A 23128-nucleotide genomic window follows, 5' to 3' on the forward strand; every position below is an offset into this window, starting at 1 on the left:
GTCTGCTCATTCATTCCTAACTGTCTCTGTATCTCCCTTGGTCCCTTTGGTAAGGAGCGGCCCAGCCAGATAGGAAGTTTCCATCCAGTATTCATTCATTCATTCATTCATTTGTTTATATCTGGAGCTTTGAAAGGATAAGAGCATGATTTTTGAGGGAACTTATGTGATGTCTTGGACTTGCTTTAAAATACTCTAGCAAAGATAAAGGAAGGAGCTAAGGGAGAAAGGTAGGAGTGGAGGAAGAAAGAGGGGAAGGGAGGAGCAAAGGAAGGAAGGGGGGCAAATGAAACGAAGAGTGAAGAGAAAAGGAAAGAAAGAAGAAAAGAGACTGGGTGGTATAGGCGGGGTAAGAATGGGGAGAATGTTGATCACTGTTGAAGCTGGGTGATGGGTACGTGGAGGTTCATTATGCTCTTCTCTCTACATTTATGTAAGCTTTTTAATTTCCATAATTAAAGAGTTTAAAGAGAAAAGGACATGAGTGGAGATAACCTGAACCAACGCAATGGCAGGGACACTTTCCTACGTACTTAGCCTGGCATAGGCATGGGTGCTACAGGGCCTTTGCACGTACCACTCCCTCCTCCCAGTACGCCCTCCCTCCCCTTCTTCTTGTAGGTGATTCCTGCTCATCCTTCAGCTCTCAGCTCAATGTCAGTTTCTCATGGAAACCTTCCCTGTCTCCCATCCCCCGAGTAGGTCAGAGCCTCCTGTAACGCACTTTCTAACATCTTAAAACCATCTCTTTGTGACAGTCTGATTAGGGTCTGTCACCTGTGGACTGTGAGCTTCATGAGCGCTGGGCCCGTGTCTGCTTTTGCTCAGCATCACCTAAGCCCAGTGCCTGACACGTAGAAAATGTTCTGTAAGTTTTTGTTGAATGAGGTTGTTAAAGTATTGTTGTCAATTGCTGTATTTTCCCAAGGTACAGGGTTTCACGAGGATGGGTGCTTCATGAGACCAAGTATTTGAAATTGGAGGGCCCACTGATTGATTTGACACACGGTTCTTGTCTGTCATGTGTGAAGCCTATTGTAGGTGCTAGGCAAATAGCAGTGAACAGAACAGAAGAACAATCCCTACCCCGTGGAGTTTACAATTGTTGTGTATCAGGTGGTGCTAAGAGCTGTGGAGAACAACAAAAGCGGAGGGTGGGGGCGGCGGGGGAGGACTGAGGCGTGGCAGGGAAGGCCTGGAGGAGAAGGTGGTGCTTGACCACAGACCTCAGGAGGTGGGGTAGGAAACTTGACTGGTGGGGATCCAGCCACAGTCACCTAGAGAACTGCAGGGTGAACTGTCTGATACCTCGTCCAGCCTCTTCTTTAATGCTGGGTCTTTGCCGTATGCTCCGGGGGGTTCACCCGGGACGGTCCCGTTATTGTGTTGGCTCTGAAAGACTAACACCAGAAATTGTTGGCTTCTCAGCATTCTGTTTATCAACTGCTACATAACGAATTATCTCAAACTCAGTGGCTTAAAACAATAATAACCATTTTATTATATCTCATGATGGTGTGAGTCAGGAGTTTGAGTAGGCCTTGGCAGCGTGATTCTTCTGTTCCATGTGGTATTGACACACTTGGTGGCATTCAGCTGGCGGATGGTCTAGTCTGTTTGTGAGAAAGGAGCTAGGAAAGACAGGTGGGGACAGAGTGGGCTGAGGAGGACAGGTGGGTGTCCGGAAGTCTGGCCAGGTTTGGGTGCAGTCTCCACGGACCTGCACGTCTGCAGACCTGCAGCGGAATCTGTGGCTCCTTCACACAGAATTTGAGGCTCCACAGCTGCATGTGTTTGGGGAGGAGCCCGGGAGAGGGAGCAGGGAGGAACCTTCTTGAGTCTGTGAGGATGATGACATTGTCCTGTGCTGGTCCTCCCGCATGGCCCACTTTCGGAGGAGGGCTCAGCACGGCCTCAGCTGTCACATGTCATCATTTAGAGTTTGTGTGCAGTGGTATATGAAGCAGTGCTGGCCAAGGCTGTGCCCATCCATCTTGGCATCCCCTGGTACTCAACCTGGTACTTGGCAAATTGTTGGTCGACCCTCCAAAGCAATGGCTGATATGTCTGACCATGTCAGGCAAGGCGGGACAGCATGGTGGGCAGAAGCCAAGGCTGGAGTGCCAGACACGCCCAGGGTCGTGTCCTAGCCTTGCTGATTACTAATGGCGTGATGCTTAGCGAGTTCCTGATCTCTGAAGCTCAGCCTCTTCATCTGTAAAGCGGGGTGAGTTACCATGTCTACCTGGTACAGAGCAAGCAAGCAGGAGATGACGGCTGGAAGGTCATGAGGGGAGACTGTCTGTCCTGTACCCGTGGGGCCTGGCAGGCCACGGGTGTGCACGAAGGTCTGCTGAGGGTTGAATTAAGATCAGGCAGCCTCCTGAGATGAGTTCTGTGACGGATGCTCACAGAATTCTCTGTAGCTCTGGACACCCCATGTTCTTTACCCGGAGGGTCTCAAATGCGCTCTTGTAATTGGCAACCCCTGGTGAAAAGACTGTTGCAGGCTGCCTTCTCTAGAAGCAGATGCTGAGCTGGAATTTGGGGGGTGAGATGTCTATTAGGGATCAACAACTAAGAAGGGAAGTTGGGGGAAACAGGTTTGGGCAGAGGGAGGAGTCAAACTGAGAAGCAAACCCAACAGGCGTTGCCAGCCTGGCAGGAAGCTCTGGAGCGGATGCTGCCCATCAGAGCACCCCCGACAGGCTGACACCCTCTACACCCCCCTTCCAGGCGTTGGACGCAGGGGAATGGACCTTGGGTCACGTGGCTCTGGCCAGGGTTGCGCCGTGCAGCGGAGGCAGACCTGAAGGAACTGGCAGCTGGACATTATGTGCTGACCAGGTTCCCTACAAGTTATTTCACGAAAGGACATCGGTTGGTGCCTCTCCATTAACCACAGAGATTTTTTACTTATCTTGTGTACAAGAGCGGAGAGGAATTCACAAAGGGTCTCGTTTTGGAGAAACACATTTGCATGTCTTTCATAGGATTTTATAAAACAAACATTGAAAGGGACATTAGCTATTTGGGTTGTCTGTAGTAATCATGCAGAATTGACTAGAGGAACACTCCATGTCCCAAGAGGATGCTGGGCTTAGACTGCAGTTGTAACAGGAGGGCCATATGGAACGGGGCAGAAGGAACTGTGTTGCAGGCGCACCATGTCTTGGTCGTGATGATAATTCTAAAGCCACAATATTTGTTAATCACACATAGTAAACAATCAGTAAACATTTGTCAAATGAAGAGAGATTTGTTTGGAGCATCTAAAATGTGTGAGGTGTGGGTGCTGGAGGCCCTGATTATTTCCCTTTTCTCAAAGTCACTTAGAGCCCCTTGACCAGACCTCACTTTGAGACAAGCTGACCAGAGTGGAGGAGGAGCAGCTCCAGTGTAGAGAGGTCAAATCCACTGATGGACAGAGATCCGGGGGTGGGATGGGGTGATGCTCCTTGCCATGCTTGACCTGGAGCCCACGGGAAGCTTCAGTCAATGAGGCCAACTCAGAACTGGAAAACCAAGCACACCTGCTGAAAGATTACAACCATAAAACACAGGTGCCAGCTTTTCATTTATTAAAGCAGAAAGACAGTTGGAGGTGTCTGAAGGTCTCAGGCTTCGTGGCAGCTTTGCTGTGTGTCTAAGCCCATCATACAAACACTCCGCATAACCGCCACACTACGATGGTGACGGCCTTCTGTGAGGCTGACAGGTCGAAGTGGAAGGAGCTCGCTGGAGCTGGTTGCTTCCTCGCACAGGACTATTTGTAGCAGGCGCTATGGACAGACAGAGGAAATCATAACCACACGCCTCTCCCAGGGGTTGGCGGCGGTGGTCTGAGCCACTCAGCGGACCGTGGGAAGGCAGTGGTGTCCAGTACCACTCTAGCCGGCCCTCCTTGACCACCAACTCCTCTCAAGCTGCTGTAGGTAACAGGACAGCACTATTGCCCAACAGACATAATGTCCCGTTGCTCAACCTTGCTAATTTTGGGGGGGAAGTTTTCCGGCAGCTGACTTCTAATATGTGAAGTACAAATTTGAGAAATGACCGATTTTAACAAATTTCTTCATTCAACATAGTGTATCTGCTATACCCAAGGCACTGTGTATGGGGTGTGTTTGGCACATAGACCAGATGAGGAACGCACACACGAAGTTGCTGTCCAAGGGCTCGCTCACCCGAAGAGGCTGCTTGTCCTGGAAACTATCTGCAAACCAGTTTATAAGCCATACGGTGACACCAGCCTCGTGACTCTCAGCCGAGGTTGGCGGGGGGGGTCTCACCTGAGACTTGGCTTTCCCATATTGCTAGAACGTAAGCATCTTGGCAGAAAGGACTATCATATTCCCATTATAACCTCAGTGAATAGAAAGGGGCTGGCTCACGGTGTGCACACAGATGTTTGCTGAATGAACAAATGAGGATTCTGTAGGCCTGAAAGTCAGGCCAAGGACCACATCTCTAGTCGTGCAAGCAGACTGCTTCAGAATGGCGATCCCCACTTGAATGTGCATGTTGTGATGTGCTGATTTAAGATTAGTCTTTAAAAATTGTTTTTCAGTAGAAAAGGCAATTTCTTTTTTATAATAAACACATCCAACTTCATTCAGTTTCTTGATTTTTCTGATTTATAGAGTTCCAGTAAAATGTAATTATAGTATAATCCTCTTTTATCATTATTTCCGAAAAGTACGCACACAGCGTATTTTATGGAAATGTTGAGTGGATCACAACTTCCTTGTGGCTTTCTCCTTGTTGATTCTTCTGACGTTTTTATGTTAGGATAAACCTGCTACTAAAACCTAGCTTAATTTGAATATAAAATGGTCCTATTCATGCAGTCATTTAAAAACGAAGACAATTTGCCAACAAAGGATACTTAAAATCTGTTAAATATAATATAGCTGCAGCATGTCTTTAATCCTGCATTGAAGCTGCGTTAGGACTGGGACAGTCTAATAGTGACAGTCGGGTCCTAAAAGAAGTCTTTGGAACTAGGCGTGGTCATTGTGCGTTAGGGTGCAATGCAGGGTTCGTAGTTCTTGTGGTGTTCCCACATCTCCTCTCTTAAAAATCAGGGGGGAAAGGGCTTCCCTGGTGGCGCAGTGGTTGAGAGTCCGCCTGCCGATGCAGTGGACACGGGTTCGTGCCGCGGCCCGGGAAGATCCCACATGCCGTGGAGCGGCACTGCTGAACCTGCGCGTCGAGAGCCTGTGCTCCGCAACAGGAGAGGCCACAACAGTGAGAGGCCCGCGTACCGCAAAAAAAAAAAAAAAAATTGGGCCGAAGACCTAAATAGACATTTCTCCAAAGACATACAGATGGCCAAGAAGCACATGAAAAGCTGCTCAACATCACTAATTATTAGAGAAATGCAAATCAAAACTACAATGAGGTATCACCTCACGCCGGTTAGAAGGGGCGTCATCAGAAAATCTACAAACAATAAGTGCTGGAGAGGGTGTGGAGAAAAGGGAACCCTCTTGCACTGTTGGTGGGAATGTAAATTGATACAGCCACTATGGAGAACATTATGGAGGTTCCTTAAAAAACTAAAAATAGAATTACCATATGACTCAGCAATCCCACTACTGGGCATATATCCAGAGAGAACCGTAATTCAAAAAGACACATGCACCCCAATGTTCATTGCAGTGCTATTTACAATAGCCAGGTCATGGAAGCAACCTGAATGCCCATTGACAGACAAATGGATAAAGAAGATGTGGTACGTATATACAATGGAATATCACTCGGCCATAAAAAGGAACAAAATTGGGTCATTTGTAGAGACATGGATGGACCTAGAGACTGTCATACAGAGTGAAGTAAGTCAGAAAGAGAAAAACAGGTATCGTATATTAACGCATATATGTGGAATCTAAAAAAATGGTACAGATGAACCAGTTTGCAAGGCAGAAATAGAAACACAGGTGTAGAGAACAAATGTATGGACACCAAGGGGGCAAAGCACAGGGGGAGGTGGTGTGATGAATTGGGAGATTAGGATTGACATGTACACACTAATATGTATACAATAGATAACAAATAAGAACCTGCTGTATAAAACAAAAACAAACAAACAAACAAAAAACAGCGTGGGATGGAAGAGCCAAACTCAGTTGAGTTCTTCCACTTAACTGCCCAGTGTTATTTAGGTTCGGCCCATGCCTATTGCTTGTTCTAGGTTCCTCAGAGGTTATCTGGGTCTCCTCCTGGAAACGGTGGCCATATAGACAGCTCCGTCCATAGACTGCCTTGGGGAGGCCATCCTTCCCTTTGACTGTAGGCCGTTCTTCTTGTGCCGGGACCCATGTTGATGTGCTGGTCCCAGGCCAATGCTTATTTGCCACCAACTGCCCGCACTCGGGGTGGGTTGGCGCAGCCTTTGTATTACCCTTTGCTCCCCCTGGTTGCTGCCCACTTTCTGCTCACTTTATTTCTCACTAACATGTAGTTTAGAAGTGGGTGGGGAGAAGATGGACACCATGGCAGAGCCTAGAGCTTTTGTGTCCCCTTTGGAAGGGATGGCCTTGGAACTGAAACCACAGCAGTTCACAGCCTGCTGGGAAAAGGAGATGCTTCCTCGGGAGCAAGTGGCAAAGCTGGTATGGTTTATGGTGCTGCTGTAATTGTCCTTCTTGGAGATTCCACTGGACTGACCTGGAAAAACTTGGAAGATAAGTTTGAACAGAGGAGAAATTAAAAATTGGTCAGCGAAGGTGATTTTATGGTATTTTGGAAATGTTATTTCCCTATCCTAGCCTCTTATTCTTCACACTCTAATACGGCTATCTGATCTCTAATTGTACACATTTAAAATATACAGACAGGGTGAAGAAAGTGAAAAGTAACGGATGTATTTAAACAGTCATTTAAAAAGCACTTTTCTAATAAATGAAAGTTTTAAATGTGATAAATTTGCCGAATAGTTAAAAGAAAGACACAGAGCAAAGGTGAATTCTGTTAACTTTTTTTTCAGCCTAATCTCTAAGTTGAAAGCTTTTTTTTTTAACACATTAGCATTATACAGTATGAAGAAGAGAAGCACGGAAGCAGATATCCTTGCAGTGGCCTCAGAAACAAAAGGGCAAATAGGACCAACCCATTTTATAGGGAGCAGATAGAGTGGATCATCACACAAGCCACTCAACACAGTGAGCCCATAATGGAGCCGGTTCCCACGATCCGAGGTTCTTAGTCTCCGTGCACGGGCTGAGAGGACCACTTCCATGACACCACTGGACGAGCTGAATCCTTGCTCGGATCAATGTGGCAGCCAGGTGTGAAATCACAGAACCTCTGGCGGAAGTGGGTTGGAAACCAACAGAATCCGGCTGACGTGCCGGTATGGTCAGTTACCCAGGGCCTTACTGACCAGTGCTGCAGATAGCTTCAGAACAGGAACAAGGACCTTCACTGGCCCAAAACAGATCAAGGAGACCAGAAGGGCATTAGATCTGAGGGTGTTTGGAAAGATTCTAGAGCAGGAATCTCTAAGACCTGGCATGGGTATCAGCCCCCCAAACCAGGGTAGAAATTCTCCGAAGATGGGAGTTTTCATGAAGCCTTGTGCATTTGTGGACTATGGCAGTGGCCAGTGCTTCTGTGTCTTCTTTTGGAAGGGGTGGCATCAGAACTGAAGGCACAGCAATTCACCGTGCACTGAGAAATCAAAGCCTCCTCCAGAGGTCAGCTGCATTAACGCTCAGGCAAGTGGCAAAGCCAGGGAGGCTTGCAATGCTGCTCCTTAGTCCTCCTTTGAAAACTGCAGGTATGGCAGCCAGGAGCCAATCAGCAGCCCCCTGGGATGGCCAGTCAATTTTGAAGACTCTGGCTTGGCAAATCCTGACGAAAAGTATAATGGTATTCAAATTCATCCCTTTCTGAGTTTTTTATTTCCTTTTTTTCACTTCCTTTTCCTTCTCTGCTTTCCCTTTGGCCCTACCAGTAAGGGAAGCCGTAGCTGTATTTCTTGTTACTTCCAAAAGGACCATCCACCTCAGGGAGAAGATCCCTCAGAGGGAGAGAGCTCCTGAGGTTGTCTCCAGCAACACAGATGACAGCTTCAGGCTTCCTTCTCTCCTTGTAAATGAAACCCACTGAGCCTGGCTGATGCAACCCAAGTTCTTTAGGGTCTTCACAAGATCCCGGCGGAACCTCTCACCCACAAAAACGTAGAGAACAGGGTTGAGGCAACTGTGGAGAAAGGCGATGGTTTGAGTGACCTGGAAGCTGATGTCGACGTTGGTGGAGACAGCACAGCTGGAGATGAACGTGCTGTAGGCGTCGATGGTCTGCACCAGCAGAACGCAGTTATGGGGGAACTGAGAGAGGATGAAGACAGTGAGCACAGTGACGGTCACCTTCAGGGCCTTGTGCTTGGATGACTTCTTGGCTTGTATCAGGGTGTGAATGATGATGGTGTAGCAGCAAGCCATGACCACAAAAGGGAGGAAGAACCCCAGGATGACTTTCAGAGTCAAGACAGCCGACTTCAGTTTGGTACTCTCGTCACTGGGGTAAACCATGGTGCAGATAGCGATCCCATACTCCTTCTTGACTTGGCTGTACAGGAGTTCTGGGACGCAGAGCGCGGCCGCCATCACCCAGACAGTAAAGCAGACCATTTTGCTGTACAGAAGCCTTTTCTGCCTCCACATCTGCGCTCTCATGGCCTGAGCAATGGCGATGTACCTGTCCACACTGATGCACGTGATCAGCAGCACACAACTGTAGAAGTTCATCTTGTACGTGCTGTTGACCACTTTGCACATGAAGGTCTGGAATTTCCACTGGTCGGCGGCGGCAATGGCCCAGAAGGGAAGGGTGACGAGAAAGAGAAGGTCAGCGATTGCCAAATTCAAAAGGAACATGTCGGTCATGGTCTTCACCCTCGTGCAGTACCAGTAGACAAGGATGACCAGACTGTTGCCCAAGGCCCCCACGATGAACACGAGCCAGTAAAAGGGTGGAAGGAAGTAGCTTGCGAACTGCCTGACGTGGTTTTTCTTACAGAATAAGTCAGTGATGTTGAAGTTCCCGTAATCTTCCATGGAAGACGTGGTGTCATAGCTATAGTCATCTGACATGTTAGGGATCAGGCTCTGCAAGGAGACACAGGACGGCACCGGGTCAAGGGCATGCTTTTGGAGGTTCTATCTCATGATGGCAGAGGCATGGAGCCCTTGAACCTTCCATTCCCAAAGTCTGTGATAAGACAAAAGAAATGTATGTGTAGGAAGTAGGAATTCTGAGAGCATCTGCTTGGATTGTAAATGATTTATTTACTCAACAAATGTTTGTTGAGCACCTACGACATGGTAGGTACTGGCTACATGCTGGAGAGTCAGACATGGTTCCTGCTCTCATGGAACTTACCTACTCTGGGAGGAGACACTCAAGCAAAGGAACAGTCACAGGCTGCATGACAGATGCTCTGACGGCGTGGGAAAGAGGGTCTGGGACCACTGGTGGGCGGACTTTTATCAAACTAAGTGAATGGTTCTGACTGTCCCTTCTCTCTACCCTCCCAAAAAGGTCCTCAGAGGCTTTTAAACTTTTCTGGGTCCAGGTTCCCCTGAGTCTTCTGAAAGCTGTGGATCCTCTGTTGGAGAAGCACCAAAGAGTCACACGTGCACCCACTTACACACGTGCACACACATGAACACACACACACATATTCATACACTCTCACATACATGCACATACACAAGAACCAGGACAGACTACGTGATTTCAGGGTCCCTTGTTCAAAATGTGTTAAGAATTTCAAGATAGCAGAGCATTAAATCAAGCAAGTGACACTTCTAAGCATGAAGTGTGCAGCATGGGTGTGTGCAACACACCCATGAAACCAGCCCTCACAAGCACACACACACACATTTACAAACACACGTGCACACAAACATGCCTACACTAATATACATACTCACGTGTACATATATGCACACATTCAGACACGTGTGCACACACCCTCATGATGTGTACGCACATGTGCTCGCACACGCACACACACCCCTCATTACAGCTTCAATGGGTTCCTGGCTCAGAAGCCTTCCTAGAACCCCTGCTGGGGGAAGAGGAAATAAAGGCTGGAGATGGAGCCCTTGAGTCAAGCCTGGGATGGAGGGAATGGAGGAGAGGTTTGCCTGGTGGAGGGGAAACTCGGTCCCGCATCTGACATGTTCCAACGCCTCCACTTACAAATTCTCACATGCTCTCACTTCCCACCAGCACCCCCCTCCTAGGGCCCCCATTAGGGCCCCCATTAGGGCCCCCAATCCTGCCAGGGACCACTAGCTCTCGTTCCCTTGCCCCAAGGCACATGCCTTGCCAAATCTCATCTCTCCCTTCATTTCTGCTCCGGAAATGCAGCAGTTGTTCAGTTCATCTAGAAGCATTTGGACTAGAAGTAACCTCAGATCCCCACTAGGTTTTCATTTTGTTTTAAATATTTAATGCCAATAAATATTTAAGTAAAAATATTTCGTTTATGTATTAAACTATTCATGTTGAAATAATAAAACATCTTCTGCCAGTTGTCTTTTAGCTGGGAGTTCCCCTTCTACACACATTATCATCTCCATCTATTTCTAATAGTTTCAACCAGCATTTCCCAAACCATGTTTTGGGTGGAACACTAGTAGTTCAATAGTTGAGAATCTCTGCTTACTGTATCACCTTCTTTGAAATTCACAATAATCGTGAGCATATTAAAGGCTCTGAGAAGTCCTGCTGAGCTTCTTTTATTTTAACTGCATGATCGCATAGTAAAGGCTCTGAGAAGTCCTTCAGAATCTGTTGAACTTTGTTTAATAATGTTTCCTAATTTTACATGAGCATGGAACCTGTCGTGTGTGTGTGTGTGTGTGTGTGTGTGTGTTTACTGAGTGCTTATTAAGATATCAGGACACACTGAGTGGACTGATAAGGTGCAGTAGACTCCAGGAGGCTGTGGTCTCCTGAATTCTGAAGCTCATGCCGAGAGCTGAGGTGATGGGTCCGTTCCGTTTGGGCCCCGACTGGCAGGAAGTGCCAGGAGGACGCCCAAGGTAACCTGGACTGCATTTAGGAAAACCTGAATCTGGTCCTGATCCGCCTCTAGTGTGCGACCAAGAGAAAGTCCTATTGCAGAGAGACCCCTGGGGGCCAGATCCAGGAGCTGGCTCTTCAGGAGCCAGCAGCTGGGAATGCTTCTGGGAAGAGCTGAGGAAAACTCTCCATTTTGAAAGTGATTCGTCCCCCCAGGCCTGGTTCACCCATCCTCAGCGTACATTTAAAGATTCCCCTCCCAGCTTTGGCCGTTGTCTGCAAGCCCAGATCATTGGGAGGACAGATCTTACGGATGACTCATATTTCAGTGAAGATGCTAGGACACTTCTGCCAAAGCAGGACATGGGAGCCAGGCACCGTCAGTGGCCCCACTGGGAAGGGCATCCCCTAAGATGTGGGGTTTGAGTAGACTTTGAGAGGAAACAAAGAACTTTCGGGTGGAAGGAAGAACACGAAGAGCACAGAGACCCACAAAAGTATCACTGGAGATTTAAGAAGTTAGGACGGTGACATTTTGGAGGAAAGTCAGTAAAACCATGCAGATGAGCGGGTGTCAACTGTGAATCCACACAGTGAGTAAGTGTCAAACTGCTTTGTAGAGGGTGTTTCTTTTTACATTTAATAGACTCTCACCTGAGCCTGCACCCAAGGCTGTGAGTTAGGGAGGCAAACAGCATTCCCATTCACAGATGTGGCACAGAGGGTCTCACAGAGGGGACCCCTAGCCGTCCCAGTGTCCTGGGAGACCCATCCTTCTCCATGGCCTGGTAAATGAGCCTGTGACCACCGCTCCCCAAGACTGTGTCCCAGAGTGGGGACACTGTCCTGCTTGAAGCACACGGAGCACGTTTTCTTGTTGGGTGAGGGTTGGAGGACCCAGTGCTTCAGCATAGAATTATATTTAGTTAGGGACTCCCCAGACATATTTTAAGGTGACTGAATTTACACACAAAAAACCTGGGTTTGTGTGAATTTTATCAAGGCTACAAGGTAAGCCTATATCATCCTTACAAGTTCAAAGCATTGGCCATCTTTTTGAGGATGACAAAGGAAGAATTCACGTCCCAGGCTAGGGGGAGCCTGGACAAACTGTCCACCTGCATCGAGACCTGTACTCATAGCTTGGTCCATGCCTGACAGGTAAATACCCAAGGATCCTTTGAAAATCTCCCAGCAAATGTAAACGTCGATTATTTACCAATTTATTTGATTCCCTACTGTCAGAGCACCTAGTGCACCGTCAGACCCAGTGCGGAGTACAGGACATGCATACATTTAATCCTTGACCTTCCAGGTAGGGACGGGCCCCTCTTCCGGATGAGGGGCACCTGGCTTCCGGGAGGAATTCTGAGGTTGCCAAGCCATGCCTCCCTCCCTCCCTGCTCTCTGAATCCTAGAGACACTGCTCTTCCTGGAGAAGCTACCCACAAAGGCTGTTTTCAAAGTCTGGGTCAGAACATCTTGAGAGAAGATCAGTGTAAGGATCTGAAATCCACACGCTCCTGCGTGCATCCAGGAGCACCTGCTGGAGCCTCCTGGCCTGAGCACTGTGTGGAATGACTTCCCACAAGCTGCCGTGAGTTTACCCCGGGGTCTGCATCGAGGTGGCATCTAAGGAGCTCCCCGTGGAGCCCACCCTCTGCACCGAGAGGGGACCTCCAAGGGCCTGTCCATATAGCTCTGTGTCCTACTCACCAAGACCTAGCCTAGATATTTATTTGGCATTTAAATATAAAAGAGAAGTGAAGAAAGGCTTTCGTATCTCCTGAAGAACAGGTGAGGTTTTTTTTTTCTTTTCGCTCACGCACCATATAAGTTTTGTGACTTAATCAGGATTCCCTTTTTAATTGGGAAACTCAGTCAAACTGGTAGCCCAGTTATAGTAACCAAATAAGACCCTTCAACCATTGCTGTCCAATAGGAGTATAAGGCAACTCTGGGTTACTTTTGCATTTTCTAGTAGCTAAGTGAAAGAAGTAAAGAAGAGACAGGTGGAATTCACCTTAATAATGTATTTTATTGGAATCTAGTATGTCTAAAATATTTTTTCGTTACATAAGCAATGTAAAAGTTACCAAAATATTTTACATCCTTTTGTTGCGGAGATTATATTTGAATGGAGTGCATTTTACACGCACAGGGCATCTTAGTTGGAGTGGCCCCATTTCATGTGCTCACGGGCCCCACGTGGCTCGTGGCTACCTCACCAGACAGCACAGCTTTAGGCTGAAAACCCAAGTTCTAACTCCTTCTCTTGGTCTTTTCTCCCTATTCTGTCAATTTCCTCTGACCCTGTTTTAAGGTATGTCCTTTCTTTTCTATTCTGTTGTACGCACCCAGTAAGGTGCCTCAAGCCTGTTATGGAACACGAGGCAGGCAGTGGAGACAGAGTGAGACATGGTGTCGTTATTGCTCGGAAGTGTCCAGGGCCTGCTCTCTGAAGGGGCTGACCATTCTCTTCCACATCAAATTAGAATGTCTAGAAATCTTCTTACCTAAGGTTTCTCTTGCATTTCTTAGCAAACTGTGTTCTCAGACACTCTTAAAAACATGACGTCTTTACCAACTAGACCACTATTCGGAGCCTGTGGACCCCCATGAGCAGAGGTCTGAGCCAGATCTAGAATCTTCTTCCAGTGTGAGGAGTGGTGATTCGCTGGGATGGACAGGACCCAGACCTGGCCAGGATGGTGTTTGTGTGAAAATGCCACCATCTCATTCCCCGCCTGCCTAAGAAAATGGCATGCTCATCCTAGGCTTGAGAAACAGCTATTTCTCGTTCCTTGCCAATAAATAGTGTGATTTGTTCACTCATTCGACAGATATTTACTGAGCACAGAGTACATGCCAGGCAAAGAAACCACTTCCAAAGGACACCATTCGCCTCGGTGATGGAAATAGAATTGGAGTAAAACGTTAGAAAGGTCAATGGCTCCTGCACCAGGCCTCGCCTGTCAAGCCCGAGGCTGGGATGGGGGTGGGGGCGGGAGGGGAGGTCCATCTGCGTGCAGAGCCCTGACGGCAGCTCCACAGCTCAGAGGTGCCCTAGACAGGGCGGCATCGTGGGATGGCTCTGTTACTCCCAGGGGGCTACTTAATTGGGGGATTTATATCATTTATTTTGGATGATTTTTAGCATTTTGATCAAGAAAAGAAGCGCATTGTAGTCATAGGTCTAAGTAGACGAGACAATGTGTCACAGCATGCCCAGTGGCCGGCCCGGAACTCAGCAATGGGCTGCCTTCTCCTCACGTAGGCTTTTGTTTCTGCTCTGGAAAATGTTTTCGGAAGCTCAACAGGTTTTAGAATGATGTTCAGATGTTAGAGACCATCTTAAGAGAGGAGGAGACAGACCCAAGGAATGGAAGGTTCTGCCCCAAACCCTCAGCCACTGGGGGAGGGTCAAGGCCAGAGCCATCCCCCAGCCCCTCAGTCCCAAGCTGGGGCACTTTTAATCCCTGCTGACCCAAAGCCCAGCTCTCCACGTGCTGATGTTGTCAAAGTGGCCACTCCAAACGTGAGCCACGGCATCTGGGTCCCAGCACCTGAGCTGGGCCTCACGGAGCCCAAGCAGAGTGGCCGTCAGGTGCCCTACCTCCCCACTCCCCAGCCCGGAAAGATTCTGGGCACCAGAGGATGCCCGGGAGCTGCCTGATGCTAGGGGCAAACCTCAGTGCACGGCCGGGCAAGGGGCCTGCGCTGCCCGCTGGTGCCCCCAGCGAGGCTCTGCCCCACAGGCCCCGGCCCCCGAGCCCGGGCAGGTGTGTCCTCCTCCCCTCAGGAGAACCTTGGCCCAGAAGCAGCAGCCCAGGCAGTGAACGTCGTGCTGGTCCTGGAGCAGGAAGAAGGTCTCCAGAGCTTTCCGGGACCTCCCTCACCGACTCGCGTTGTCTCTGGAAACCTTCCCCCAGCCCCAGGCCCCTCATTCCCACCTCTGGGGAGAGGCCAGGGTAGAGGGCAAAAGCTGTGCCCTTCATTGCTCCTTAGTGCCAAGAGGCAGCAAATGGGAGGGGCGGGACACAGGCAGGGAGGGACGCGTTGGGAGCCGTGGGAGTTGGCAGGCACTGCCCCAAGGTGCTCTGTCCCCGCCTTCGAGGAAGTGAGACTTCCACACAGTGAGGCTTGGACCTCAGCGTGTTGACATTTGCCCGCAGTGGGGGACCCAGGGAAGCCGTGACTCTGAGAGCACCCTCCAGGGCTCCTCCTCCTTTTAGCCACGAGACCTGGAACCTTCCGTTCCTTCTCCCAGCTCGTTTCCTCATCTGTAAGCATGGCTCTGCCTTTACCGTGAGGCTGCAGGAAAGTGGCACCCTGGCTGGTTACTGGCACATGGCCAGTGCTCAGAAAGGTGGCCACAGGGACGTCGTGGCTATTTCCCAGGGTCGTAGCTACAGAGGTCCCATCTTGTCCCCATGTAGGTGGTGCTGGACACCTCTTGACCACAAAAGGTCATTACTGGGGTGCATTTTTCTTCCTCTCTGGAGCTGCCTTGCAGTCTGGATATCTTCCAGAATTCCAGAGGATAAAACCCGATGACTGACAGTGTCAGCCCCGTTTCCAGCATCAGGGATGAAGAGCAAATTCTAACTCAGGAGAAACTAAGGGTCTAATTCTGGTTAGAAAAATAGAGACTGACCTCGTTACTTCACCAGGTCCAAAATAATTGTCTTGTTGTTACAGGATATGCAATGACGTATGCAATACTAAATATCATTAGCATATGATAAATAACTTTTTGGACATCAGGGGTGGGTGGCAACCACCAATCTCCACAGATGGTGGGAACCTACAGTGTACTGTGAGGGACAGTTTGTCAGCTCCATTAAGGTTTGATTCAATACCTACATGTAAAATCCAGGTTCTTACTTTGAGAAAAGCAAAATTAAAACCTTTATATATTTTTGTGAGCATTTATGAATATAACAAAAGCATAGGAATTTGATTTGATTCTATAATTAATTACATTTGACTATAAAATCACAAACAATTCTCTGATGATTTTACTCACTCATTTTTGTTGGCCTCTTTTCCTCTTTCAGAGAAATATATATCATTATGTGTTTTTTGTAAAGGCTACATAATGTCATGTAAGAAACAAAACTAACATGCCCACCGTGGGCCTTTTAAAAACAAACTAAATGGATTCTCTCTTGTCCTCTTTTGTCTGAGTTTCAGAACAGACACATGGGACAAAGACATCCTAAAGATCATATAATCCTCACCTATTAGTAAAATCTAAAATAGCATTTTCCTCTGTCCTCCCACATACCCCAAAGCTCTTCTAGCGCTTCGCGTTTGCAGAGCCCGCTGTGCTGGGCATCGACCGCCTGTCCTGGGCACTGCTCAGCAGAGCTCTTACCCTGGGAAACCACAGAGAAATCCTTCCACCACAATAGATTCCTTCCCACTCCCTGAAAAGAGGCCCCCAAATAGAGTGCATTTTGAGGAACCCAAGGGGCGTAGCTGTACTCACTGTGACTTCTGTGGGGACCATGGTGGGTCAGATGCAAGCTTGCTTCTAGAAAGAGAGGGCAAAAATCAAAAAGAGGCCTGGCTCTTAACAGTAACAAGTACCTAAAGATGGAGATTAAGCATTAAATCTGTTTGTTCTCATGGAGAAAAAAAAAAATCCCAAGCAAGAGTTAGAGTCCATGTTATACTGATGTCAAGTCAAATAGATTTCAAGTCAAGTCTAGATTTCAGTATCATCTTGGTTGTTAACCTAGAAATGAAAGAAACCTCTCCTTTGAGTGCCCTGTGTGGCTTTGACATCTTCCCAGCACGTCCTTTTTTTTGTTTGTTTTTTTGTTTTTTGCGGTACACAGGCCACTCACTGTTGTGGCCTCTCCCATTGCAGAGCACAGGCTCCGGACATGCAGGCTCAGCGGCCATGGCTCACGGGCCCAGCCGCTCGGCGGCATGTGGGATCTTCCCGGACCGGGGCACGAACCTGCGTCCCCTGCATCGGCAGGCGGACTCTCAACCACTGAGCCACCAGGGAAGCCCCCAGCACGTCCTTTTAATCTTAGCCCTTTTTCTCTTGACTCAACTTCTCTATCAGGTGCCACCTACCCCCATTTTATCCACCAAGGGACTCCAGAAGATGGCAGGACAGCAGTGACTTAAGAATGTGCTGGGCTGACTGCTGGGGAGGGGCCTCTGGGTAACCGGGTGGCAAGGACACAGGAGTGAGGTGGCATCTGTCAGTATCAGTCCCTCTCCAGGAGAGGCCCCGTGCCCCAGCACCTACCTGTGTGCTCTGTTTACAAATTCAGGGCCTATTTACTTTGTACCCCAACTCCAGCAGGAAAAGGAAGTCCTTTTCTTTGGTTTGTTTACCAAAGAAAAGGTATTTGTCTAATGCAAAGGGCCTCCGAGCTGAGATAAATCTCAGCTATTGTTTTCCTGTGTTTTGAATCTCTGCAAAACCCACCCCTCTGTGACCAAGGGAACAACAGCTTGGCTCCCTTCAAGGAAGGGGTCTGTGCCCATATTTCCAAGAAACATGTTCAGCGCACCCCAAGCTTCTGGAAGGAAACATTCTCCTTCATAAATCCAACCCTAACCTGTTGGGCTTTTTTTTCATAACACGTTGTAACTGTCCCTGCTTTTCTAAAAGTGCAGTCGTTTTAAAAACATAACATGAGGGACAACCACTCTGGAAACCCGTTAAACATACACCCTGTGATCTAACCATCCCACTCCTAAGTATTTACCTAAGAAAAATGCAAGCTTATATCCACACAAAGACTGATACACGAATGTTCATGGCAGCTTTATTTGTAATAGCCAACTACTGGAAATAGCTCAAATGTCCTTCAAGCATAGCTAATGGATAAGTCACTGTGGAATAGCCATACAATGGAATTGGAACAGCTACTGATACACACAGTAACGTGGGTAAATAATTATGCTAAGTAAAGAAGTCAGACCCCCAAAAAGTACATACTGTGTGATTCTACTTACAAAAAATTCTAGAAAATGTGAACTAATCAGTAATGACAGAAAGTAGATCAGTAATTTCATGGTGAGAGGGAAGGGGAGGACGGGGCAAGGCAGGAGGGGGATAAGAGCACGCCAGGAAGCCTTTGGGGTGATAAGTATGTTCACTATATTGATTGTGTGATGGTTTCACAGTTATATACATATGTCAGAACTTAGGTTCTGCACTTCATATATTTGCAGTGTTTGTAGCTGGACCTCAATAAAGTGGTTAAAGTAGAAAAAGGAAGAACAGCAAGATCTGATGAAAACTTTGTTTTCGTCCCTCTTCAGAGTCATATCTGGCCATTAGCAGGCCAGGAGAAAGGCGGCCAGAACTTCCTCCCTGCAACCTTCCTGCCAGTGGCTTCTCCACAGTGCCTTGGAGTGCCTTGTGCTGTTGTGTGGGAATTGAGGGCTCAGTATGAACTCATGTATTTTAGGGTTAGATGAGATTAGACAGATGATGATGATAGATAGATGATAGATAGATAGATAGGTAGATAGATAGATAAATTTGTGTGGACACGTGCTATGTATTTGAGCATATTTCCTGGCTGTGTCTGCTGAGAGGACCTAAAAGCCATGACACACAGTAGAATGACCTTCTAGTGCCCAGATCTGGGTTTCTAAATACCTTTCTCCCTGCCAAGAAACCAGGATTCCTTGGAGAAATGTCTGATTCCAGAGTTAGGGCAGGGAAACTGTAAGATGAACCTGGGACTGATTTTTGCCACAGAAGGCAAGTGTTCAGAGACCGTGAGGACTTGTCTAAGGACATAGGCGCCAACTTGATGGGGTTCCACTAGCCAAATCTGAGGCAATTTAAGCATCAAATTAAATAATGATAGCAGTCTTTATAGCACATTCAATTAAATGAAGATCCATGAATCCATACTGATGAAAATAAATGAGTAAATACATGAGAAAAGTAATATCCTCTTATGGTGCCAGCTAATAAGTACAGAATGAATAACGTAATACGAGAATCACCAATGGATGATGAAATTAGTGGCTGAATGTTTGATGAGGAATTTACTTCATCTCAAAGCCTCTCCCCCCAAATTACATATTGCCCCATTGACTTTATTGTTCTCTCTGTTTTTTTTTTTTCTGAATCATGCTCTAAAACAATAAAATCTTTGTAAAAAATTGCCCAGTTAAGTTTGAAAGATCTCAACTCAGCTAATTTAATTTTAATACAGCTTGGGTAATAGGGAGATGGTTTTTGAGACATTTGTTAGAAAACACTTCATATATTTCTAGTACCTGTGGCTTATGTCATTTCCTTTTAACTTGCATGAAGAGACTGAATGTTAACTAGATAATATCTGAGAAAACAAATGCCCAAAGGAGGAAGCCACATGAAAGAATGGCTTTGGTTATAGTTATAGGTTGAAAATAAGGATTGATGGTAATGATGTTGGTAAGAGTTTGGGGGAAAAGCCTCCACTCGGCAGTGGGGAGTGTAAATCATTGTGACCTTCTTGGAGGGTTAAGCCATATCTTTCAAAACATACAAAGCACAACAGCTCTGACTCAGCAGTTTATCTGCTGAAAACACGTCCTCCTCGTAGTCGCACAGAGAACATAAAGATGCATATACAGGCATATATGTTGCAGCATTTTTTTTTTTTTTTGTAGAACCAACAAACTAGAAACAACCTACGTATCTAGCAATAGTTAATATTCTGATACATCCGTTCAGTAAACCACATGTAGTCAAGACGTAGAATAAAATAGACCCCACTCTGATACAAAGAGGTCAGCAAGATTATTATAGGTAAAAATGCAAGGTGTAGAAGCTTACGATGCATGATCTTTTTAGAAGTATATAAAAGGTTATACACTTCACAGCTGATCAGTTCTAAGACGTTCTCTGGAAGGAGCTTGAACAAGGATGACCAGTGGAAAGTGAGACTTTCATTTTTTCCTTTAGGTTTTGTAAACTATTTAAATATTTTACTTTGTGCACGACATTCTATTGTAAGGGCTATCATAAAAATAACTTGTCAGCTTTAAAAAAACAAAAAAAGAAGCCCTAGTGCTATTCCATTCTGTACACCTGTTTGCAAAACTTGTCCAAAGGAGGAACTTGTAGCCTCCTCCAGCTGGCCTGGGAAGCAGCTCTGGAAGAGCAAATCTAGCAAGTAACTTGCTCAGGCTACTTTTTGCAGCTTTGGAATCCTACACTAGCTTTTTATAAAGGTTTTTCTTCCTTCCATTATAAAAGTGTTTCTGGCTCATAGAAGATTTGGAGAGAGCCCGAGAGTAAAACTAAAAACGAAATATATTCCTCCGTGGACCCACCACCTAAAGACACCGCTGAGAGCCTTTTCATCTATTCCTCTCTTCTCTTTGTCAGAATACTTTTTGTCTATTTTATTCCACAAACTGCAGAGTCTCAGAGCTTGATTTCATTTTCTTCTCGCCCCTGAGAAGGAGAGAAAAACGGGGAAAACCCCACATGTGACAAAACACACTGAAAGCAAGGAACCTCTCAACTGTCTGTTGGGAGAACACGAGCTTTGGACTCAGTGCCGCCCCAAATCTCTCCCCTTGCCGCTCGGTGTGGCCTCATCCAGGGCAGTGCAGCTGCCTAATCTGAAAGCCCGCTTGTGTCTCGAAGCCCAGTGGGGTGAGGTGGGGGTAGCACACTGGCCGCCATCTGCTCCTTGGTCCATCCTTTGCTGCCTGTGGGACCTCAGCAAGGAGCGACCTGCCCTCCCCCAGCCTTGGTTTCCTCCTCTGGAAAATGCACGTGATAGCCCAGCCTACTCCAAGGGCTTGTTTCGAGGGTCAAGTGCAATGCTGTGCATTAAGGCTCTTAGCGGAATGCAGAGAACTCTGCAACAGTGAGGGAGCAGTCTTCATCCCACAGCTTACTTGACACCAGATACACTTGCTTGGCTTAAACACTGTAAAGACATGATCCATGTCCTCAAGAAGCTCACATTCAAGTACAATGAATACATCATGGCTGCAAATACCAATAATGGGAAATGCTATGAGACGATTTGGGAATTGGGAGAAGGAAGCTGGGTCTCTGGCGCTGGGGAAAATCCAGGAGGGCTTCATTGAGGAGGCAACATTTTTTGCTGGCCCTTGCAGGCTGGAGAGTGTGGGGACATGCAGTGAGGGGACAGAACATGACTCCAGGGCAAGGAAACACAAAACATATCTACAAAGGCATGAACGCCAGAAAGCAGAAGGTATGTGCAGGGTCCTTAGAGGTAGGGAGTTGTTAAGTCTCCGAGAGTGGAAAGTGGCTATTAAAAAGTTAGCCTGGAGTCCATTAATATCTAACCATATTTTTCTATTCTCTGCTGTCCTTAAAAGTAACCAACATGAAAATCAGCATGGAGTTGCTCGTAGTAGCCCCAGCAAATTGGATATTGATACTAAAATGAGTCAGGAAGTCAGGTCCTGACTTTGATCTTTGTCCGACTTTGTGCAGGGAGGTTGGATCACCTCTCGCTTTTTTGTTTGTTTGGAAGCTCTGCCTTTTTCACCCTGCATGAAAGCAGGGACTCTGAGCTGTCTATCAGGCTATCTGCTGCCCCAGCCTGGGTCAGGTGCCCACCCCTCAGGCAGTGTGCTGGGCTCGGGGCTGTGAATGGGTTGCATGTGAGGGGGCTTCCGGACAGACGGACAGATATTGGGAAAAAAAAGAGGCTGTCAAACTCCAGGTGCTGAAATGGCAGGTGAACTTTGGTTGGTTGGGCGAGGGGAGGGAGAAGCAGGCCTCACCCACTGGTGGCTGCCCCACATCCCAGCCCCACACTCAGCGGCTGCTCCCCCGCAGTGCATCCAAGTAGTAAGAGCCAACTAAGAACTAAAGAGGGTGAGTGTGTTGACGGGACAAAACAGTAGTCACTGATGAGTCATTTAAAATAGGGTGGCTTTGCCTTTTTCTGATTATAAAGGAGTATATTCACAATGAACAGCAACCAAAAAAAAAAAAAAAAAATCCCCCCAAAGCAAACATATATAATGAAGAAAATAAAAACCCCTCAAACACCTCTCTCCTAGGATAGCCACTGTTCATTTAGTGAGATGCAACCTTTCAGACATTTTCTCTGTAACACAATCTCACACACACGCACCCCCACACACACACTCTTAAAGGAAATCAGACTGCACAAACCGTTTTCTGTCTTGCTCTCTAGGGAACAGTCTTTCATGGACCACTTTATATGCCAGTTCAGTTTGAGGCCGTATCACCAGATTGGGTGGCTGCCAAGTGTTCCACTCTCCGGATTCTCTACAGTTCATTTAACCAGTCACCTTTCGGTGCAAAGTTCACTTGTTTCCAGTTTTTCACTGCTATAGAGAATGCAGTGAAATGCATGCTCTCCCTGGGACAGTCCCTCAGACCCAGGGACCTCATCGGGGCTTCCCTTTCCCAGCCCCTGGCCACCTTCTTGCCATCTGTGCCCCCCTTCTGCTTCTCCCTCCAAACCACAGAACAGACTGCCTTGAACCCAAGCTTCACACATGTGGGTGGGAGGCTGTCCTGGAAGCCTGGCCAGGGCGCCACCGGATTCACCTCTGCCTCCGTGGCAGCTTCTGGCCAAGTGCCTGGTTCTCAAGGCCACTGAGCAAACGAGTGGGTTTTAGAAGCCATCGTGGCAGCACACAACGGAGGACACGGGTGACACTGGGACGGGGAGGAGGAGGAAGGGCGATACTCACGGTGGAGGGCAGCGTGTGAGGCTCCTGGAGGAGGCCACCCCGCCAGCTCCGGGTCTGGGGAAGGGGCTGGCCTGCCGTCTGCCTGGGACGAGGGGCAAGCCTTCTGTGAGCTCTGAGCAGGCAGCTACCCAACGAAAACACCAGAAAGGAAGCCAGGCCACCCCTGCCTGTGCTGTCACTGGTGGGGTGGCCAGGAGGGTGGGGAGAGGGGAGTCACCAGCTGCAGCTTCCAGCGCTCAGCTGAGTCGGTGATCTGCAACCAGAAATGAAAAGCAGAGAAATGCTGGGTTAAGGAAAACCATCTTCTCTGAAGACGCACATACAGATTGATCATCTGAGAACAGTTTCTTTTCCTAGACAGCATGGCTACTTTCAGGAAATGGGGAAA

At 47.6% G+C, this 23128-nt stretch overlaps 1 protein-coding gene across 3 annotated transcripts; it reads right to left on the reverse strand.

Moving 5' to 3' along the window:
- Positions 1 to 6010: 6010 nt before the first annotated feature.
- CCR9 (C-C motif chemokine receptor 9) lies at positions 6011 to 22887 on the reverse strand. 3 transcript variants are annotated; one of them, XM_032647307.1, is made up of 3 exons: positions 22741 to 22832; positions 16538 to 16582; positions 6011 to 9219 (listed from the first exon to the last, which is right to left on the reverse strand). In XM_032647307.1, exon 3 carries the CDS (start codon positions 9099 to 9101, stop codon positions 8028 to 8030), a length of 1074 nt encoding a protein of 357 aa, XP_032503198.1. In that variant the 5' UTR covers positions 9102 to 9219; positions 16538 to 16582; positions 22741 to 22832; the 3' UTR covers positions 6011 to 8027. The 3 variants fall into 3 exon arrangements, with proteins under 3 accessions (XP_032503198.1, XP_032503199.1, XP_032503197.1); XM_032647308.1 differs by having other exon boundaries at positions 6011 to 9616; positions 22741 to 22817; XM_032647306.1 differs by having other exon boundaries at positions 7919 to 9116; positions 22741 to 22887.
- Positions 22888 to 23128: the final 241 nt, after the last annotated feature.

This window comes from Phocoena sinus, chromosome 11, assembly GCF_008692025.1.
Source record: "Phocoena sinus isolate mPhoSin1 chromosome 11, mPhoSin1.pri, whole genome shotgun sequence".
Taxonomy (NCBI): Eukaryota; Metazoa; Chordata; class Mammalia; order Artiodactyla; family Phocoenidae; genus Phocoena; species Phocoena sinus.